Genomic DNA, 6,958 nt, shown 5'->3' on the forward strand with positions numbered 1-6,958 from the left:
GAAGACATCTCGCGGGTTGAGGGATGTTTTGAGTAAACCCAAATTGAAGTCTAACTCTGTCAGCGTGATGCATTTCCACCAGATGAAAACAAATAATATAGGTAGTTGCACTCCACGCCCGAGCTTCTCGTCGAACACAACGTGGATAATATGTGTAAGGCCTCCACAAAAACTGCAAGGCATAAATAAATATAAGAGTCGTATTCACGCAGATGAAAGATCTAATATATGGCTTGGTAAAAAAACTTACATCTCCAACGACCATGTGATCCAATACGAAACGATATCCAATTAGATAAGCATTCGGAGATGCGAAATACTCCATACCTCGTTGTGCAAATCTTGCATATTTAAAAAGTGTAATTAGAAATATGCGTTAATTTAGTGGTAAAGTAAATATATGGAATAAAGAATTTACCTAACGGCGTATGGATAAGATGGAGCAATTTCACTCTTTAGAGCAAGTCGTGGAATGCGATAGTAGGTCCACGCAGCGAGAAGGAGTGAGCAGCCTGCAACACTCTTGACTCCTTTTTGACATGCTTTGCACATCTCCCTATAAAGGTAACACAAACACGCAGACCCCCAACTATATTGGTCGCATTTATCAAGATCTTTAACAAATTGGAACCAAGAAGAATGCAACAAATTATGAGATTTGTCAGGAAATAAAACTGCAATCATGCTTAAAATATATAATTTTGCATGCAAAATATTTTGCTCCTCGGTTGGTTGAGTAATTTTTTCCATGTCATCCAACATGTCGTGGATCCATGTCAATTTTATCGTACCCTTCACCCTATCAGGTCCAATATAAGATTCTATGCCTAAAGCATCGACACACGCATTATCAAGTCCTTCGGTTTCACCTCGTACAACCGTCTCATCTATACGGAGGCCAAACAACATAGGTACATCCTCTAGTGTTATTGTACATTCGCCGGTTGGCAAATGAAACATATGTGTCTCGGGCCTCTATCTTTCAAGCATCGCAACTACGAGCTTGGAATCAACACTTCTAAAGTTGATTTTGGCGACACGTCCAACACTTCTAAAGTTGATTTTGGAATCACACATTCAAACACACATAGAAAAATTATAATTTCAGAAAATGGCTCAGAGAAACATAATTGTTTCAGTGCACTACAATGGTATTATCAGTAACGATCTAACCAACGGTTTCTCATTTAGCAATACCGAATCAAAACGTTTCAAAGTGCATTCTAGGTCCGATTTTATGCATTTGACGGAACGGATTGAATCAAAATTGCAACTTCCTGTAAGTGAAATTATTTATCGACTTCCGTTATTTAATGGAGACAACGGTAACATTTTTTACATTATGAAACAAATAGAGGACGACGATGGCGTTAAAGTGATGTTTGAATGTCACAATTCATTTGCTCCTCTTGACTCGATCGAGTTATATGTTCATATTGTTAGTCCTGACGTTAATCAAACGCAAGATTCACATTCTCATCAATACGGTATGAACCAACCCACTGATGAAGAGCCAACACAAAACAACGAACCGTTTATACCCAACGAAGATGTGGATAAGTACAGTGACAATGAAATACAAGAGGTGCGATAAGAAGATCTTTTTGGTCGCAGTGATGATGACAATGACGCAGATATCGTTATGCCGTCGCAGGCTACAAATGCACAACCGATTAGCATGTACGCCCCACCGGAGCACATGCGAAATATCTGTTTAGAGGAGTCACAATCTGAATCAATATTTGGTGCGCACAAAACAAACTATAGTGCCGTTGATTTATATAAGGGAATGGAGTTTGAAGACAAGGAGGAGTGCGCTGCTGCTATACAACATTGGCATATCACCAACAATCTTGATTATTGAGTGTACAAATCTGATAAGAACAGATACGTGATCAAATGTAAGAATCCAGATTGCCCATTCAAATGTAGAGCTTCAATTTGCAAGAAGAACTCCAAGTGGACGATAGGTAAGCTGAGTGGACCACATGTCTACACAACCACTTCAATGTCCCAAGACCATAGACAACTTACATTAGATATTGTCTCTCACTGCATCAGGGATCTGGTTAACACCGACCCATCAATAAAGGTAAAACTCATAATCTCTCATATTACAGGAAAGTGTGGTTATAATATATCGTACAGGAAAGTGTGGATTGCAAAGGTAAAGGCCATAGAATCCCTATATGGAAACTGGGAGACATCTTACAATGACCTTCCACAATGGTTATTGGTAATGAAAACATATCTGCCTAGAATGATAATAAACTTGGAAACGTTACCTGCATTTTCAAACGAAGGAAGCCAGTTGGGTGATAAGATGATATTCCATCGTCTATTTTGGGCTTTTCAACCGTGCATCCATGGTTTTGCTTATTGCAAGCCAATTGTGCAAGTCAACGGAACATGGTTGTATGGAAGGTACAGAGGGACCTTGTTGATGGTAGTGGCGCAGGATGGGAATGGTAACATTTTTCCAATTGCTTTCGCTATTGTCGAGGGTGAAACCAAGGATGCTTGGAGTTTTTTCCTTCGCAATCTAAGAAACCACGTAACACCCCAGTCCAATCTATGCCTAATATCAGACAGACATCCATCGATTAAAAGTACCTATGATGATCCTGCAAATGGATGGCAAAATCCTCCGTCTTCACATGTCTACTGCATTAGGCATATCGCGCAAAACTTTATGCGTGCGATTAGAGATAAGGAACTACGTAAAAAACTCGTCAACATGGGTAATAGTCTAATTTTCTTAATAGTACATTTGTCAATTGATCTTTGTCATTTTATTAACATGTTTATTATTTGTAACAGGATATGCATTGACGGAGTCAACGTACAACTACTATAGAACCGAAATTCGACAGACAAATAGAGATGTTTTGGAGTGGATTGAAAATATCCCCAGGGAGAAGTGGGCAAGGGCGTTTGATAGAGGACAACGATGGGGACACATGACGACTAACCTTGCCGAAGTAATGAACTCTGTGCTAAAGGCAACCCGAAACCTTCCAATAACTTCTTTGGTATCGGCCACATATTTTCAGATGGGAGCATTATTTGGTCAACGTGGCCATGAATGGACAAAGAGGTTGACATCAGGACAAACTTTTACAGACAAGTGTATTAAGGGGATGACTGAAGAAGTCAACAAAGCAAGCAGTCATAATGTTTATCAGTTCGACCAGGAGAGATTCTATTTTATGGTGGCCGAAAGAATAAATCGCAACGATGGTCGACCAACTGGTACTTACGGTGTTGATCTACGAAAAAGAACCTGTGATTGCGGAAAATTTCAAGCGTTTCATTTGCCTTGCTCACATGTGATTGCAGCATGTTTTCAAGATTCAACATGTTTTTAAAGTCTACCAAGAAAGCTTCCAGATCCTCCCACATCAAGACGATTGGCCGCAATATAGAGGAGCTACTCTTTGTCATGACGAAACTATGCGTAGGAAAAAAAGAGGTCGCCCAAATAGTACTCGGATTAGAACCGAAATGGACGACGTGGAAAAGGAAAAGAGAATGTGTGGGATATACCGTGAAGTAGGCCATATCCGAAGTAAATGTCCAAATGTAGCAGGCCCGTCCAATAGGCCTTAATGTTTACTTCAACTAGCTTTATGAATGTAATATAATGTCTTTTTAATTGAGTTTGCATTTCGATTATAAATAGCAATCCACATTAAACATAACTAAAACAACATTTCAAATTACGAAAACCACATTCAATGACAACGAAATAAAGACAGCCACAAATATAACAACCACACAGGAAACAATTAAAACGACCTCACAAGAAACAAATAAAACATATTCTAAGAGATTACAACCATTAACACAATATCATGTGGTCCTAACATCATCATAAGGACACCAGCGTCATTTTTCACGACTCTCTAAGAACGAGTTACTACTCCATTTGGGCATTTCTCTGTGACCTGCCTTTCAATTTTCCTTATCTTTTCACCCTCGAGAATGTTTCCGTCTAACCAGCCGATCAAGTGCCTCTGTAGATGCTCGAATGTTTGCATGTTCCAGAGTTTGATCTTCAACGTGTCATACCCTAAATTTGACCCACTAAGACTTGTCCCTTCTTGTTTATTTTTATTAGCACATCATTTAAAATACGTATGTATTAATATATATATATATATATATATATATATATATATATATATATATATATATATATATATATATATATATATTAAATGTGAGGTCACTAGATTTTATTGATTAAATGAGGGTATGCATTAAGTAAAAGTGTGTATTTAATTGGGCTTATTATTCATAAAATATGGGCTCAATTTCAAAATTCAAATTCATTTTTAAACTTGGGTTTTATAAATTTCCTTGGTTTATTTACAATATTTTGGACTTTTGTAATTATTTGTTTAAAAATATAATAATTTACTTGTAAATTATTTATACTTTTTAAATAACAAATATTTGCTTGCCTTTCATATGCTTTCAATTGGGTTTTTGTTTCAAATAAACAACATAGCACAATTGACAAGGAATAAGGCTTCAAGTAAGAAGTCATGGGTTCGAATCCCACAAGTGACATTTTCACACTTTTTCTCAAATGAGTTTTTTCCTTGCCGACAAACCCTTTCCCTTTTTCAAACTCAAATCCCTCAACTCAAACTCAAAACTTTTGGCCAATGATTAATCTATGAGGCTTCCCTTTTTTTTAAAACCTTTTTTTAAAGCTTTTGGCCAATGATTTAACACGGGGCCCCTTCATAAAAAAATATTTATTTTGGGCAATGATGAACATCTGAGGCTTCTGTTGTATTTTAATGTTTTTTTTATCTTTTAAAGGTTTTTGGCCAATGATGATGCATTGAGGCCGTTTTTTTATACTTGGCCATTGGCCTTTGACCATTGTTGTCTCGATCTGACAACGGTCTATTTTTACTTTTACTATACACATATTTTGGTTTAGCCATGGTCATTGTTGTCTCGATCTGACAATGACCTTATCAAAACCTTTGAGGTTTTGCCCTCTTTACCATACATGGTCTTTGGCCTATAGTCATTGTTGTCTCGATCTGACAATGACTCTATTAAAACCTTTGAGGTTTTACCCTTTTGGTCAAAAGTCTACTACTTTTTTTTAATTTATTAGTCGACAATTATAAAACCCCTTTTTTAAAAACCTAAAGGCTAAATGGATCCCCTTGAGTACAAGGCAGGCAAAGGGTGACCTTCCCTTTGCCTAATTAACCTACTTACCCAAAATCTCATTTTAAAGTTTTACCCATTTTTCCTTTAAATAAAGGGTGGCGGCTCTAATATTTAGGCAGGTTGCCACACAACGGAGGCTTTGTTGTTGAAAAAAATAATGTTGCATATCTCTTCATAGGTGGAAATGTTGGAAGGGGTTCAGAAGACATCTCCAATAGTAACACTAAGCCTTCAATTGTAACTGGTGTGACTGCAAATGAGCAATACAATCTTATTTATAGGCAACAAAAATAATAAAATATATGCGCTCGGCCATCTATTGGCCGAACCTACACATGCTCGTCCAACCTATGCCTTACTCGTATTTTTAATTATTAAAGTTATTTTTTTTTAATTTTTTAATATATTTTAATAATTAAAAATAATAAAAAAACAATTATTATAATTAAAAAATCATTTAAAGCAATTAAAACAAAAAAAAAAACGAAAAAAAAGACCCAGTTAAGGGTCGGCCAATAGGGATGTCAACAGGGCAGATATTGTTCGGAGGATGCTTCTCCACTCCCCGCCCCGCCCCTAAATTTAGTCCCCATCCCCATCCCCAATCCCCGCCACGGGGGAATATTTCCCTCCATCCCCATCCCCACAGATCCCCACGGATATCCACGGAGATCGAATTTTAAGAAAATTTCTACACTTTTTGATCAAAACTATGACACTAGTATTTTGTTTTTTTTTCCGTATTTTTTAAAACGCATATATTTGCATCTTTATTTTATAAAAAAAATCAAAATACATCTTGCATCAATAATAAATAAAAAAAGAAAAAGAACTTGATGTTGCTAATATTTTTTATGTAAAAATAAATAAATAGTAACATAACTTCTTGCTACTGTGCTTCCACTAATTTACTACCACAATACCGATGTCGTCCAGCGCAAGTGGTTGATTATGTGTGACAAATCTATAACTTCTAATGACTCTTCATTTTCTAATACATTGTAAAATTATATAATTATATATTATATAAAATATATAAATTAACATATATCTTCGGAGTCGGGGAATCCACGGGGACGGAGGATACTTTCCCAATCCCCGCCCCAAAGTGTTATCGGGGGAACTTTTCCCTCCATCCCCATCCCCACGGGGAAAAAAAATCCCCAACTTCGGATCTCCGCACAGATATTCCCCACAGGGATCCCCATTAACAGATGCAATTGACATCCCTATCGGCCAACCCCTGCCCAAACCCTAACTGGGGAAAAAATTTACTTTTTCTCGTCCATTGCCTGGCCGAACTGGTAATAAAAAAGTGGCATTGTGGTATTTTAATTTCAATTGATGGCATTGTGGTATTATATTTTCATAATAGTGGCACTGTAGTAAAAAAATCACACTTCAAGCATAGCTTTGTCCACACTTATGAATATGAATTGTGATCTTAAGTTGAAACATATACACAACACAATAGTGATTTCGTTCTTCATTCTCCATTTTTCGTGTTTGAAATTTACTCATGTGATCATAGATTTTGAATTTGAATGTATCAAACAAGCTTAACTTGAACGTCAAACCACGCTTTCATTGACGGGAAGTAAATAGTTGAAAATAATTGACTTATATAATTTATATCATTATAAATTATAATTATAGTATATGTTTGACTTTGAGCAAGCTAAAATGTCAAAACAAAGTCAGCAGCAAGAATCAATAAAAAAGATGTGCTATAGTACATAAGTACTAGTCTAGTGCTATA

General features: G+C 36.4%; 2 protein-coding genes across 2 annotated transcripts; one reads left to right on the forward strand and one right to left on the reverse strand.

The window, feature by feature from the left end:
• Nucleotides 1–414: 414 nt before the first annotated feature.
• On the reverse strand, nt 415–960 carry LOC131621624 (serine/threonine-protein phosphatase 7 long form homolog). Its single transcript, XM_058892661.1, has one exon. The coding sequence runs from the start codon at nt 958–960 to the stop codon at nt 415–417; it is 546 nt and encodes a 181-aa protein (XP_058748644.1).
• A 1,048-nt stretch (nt 961–2,008) lies between these two features.
• On the forward strand, nt 2,009–3,368 carry LOC131621625 (uncharacterized). Its single transcript, XM_058892662.1, has 2 exons — nt 2,009–2,741; nt 2,821–3,368. The coding sequence occupies exons 1-2, from the start codon at nt 2,009–2,011 to the stop codon at nt 3,366–3,368; spliced, it is 1,281 nt and encodes a 426-aa protein (XP_058748645.1).
• Nucleotides 3,369–6,958: the final 3,590 nt, after the last annotated feature.

The sequence above is a fragment of the Vicia villosa genome, unplaced genomic scaffold (genome assembly GCF_029867415.1).
Source record: "Vicia villosa cultivar HV-30 ecotype Madison, WI unplaced genomic scaffold, Vvil1.0 ctg.000010F_1_1, whole genome shotgun sequence".
Taxonomy (NCBI): Eukaryota; Viridiplantae; Streptophyta; class Magnoliopsida; order Fabales; family Fabaceae; genus Vicia; species Vicia villosa.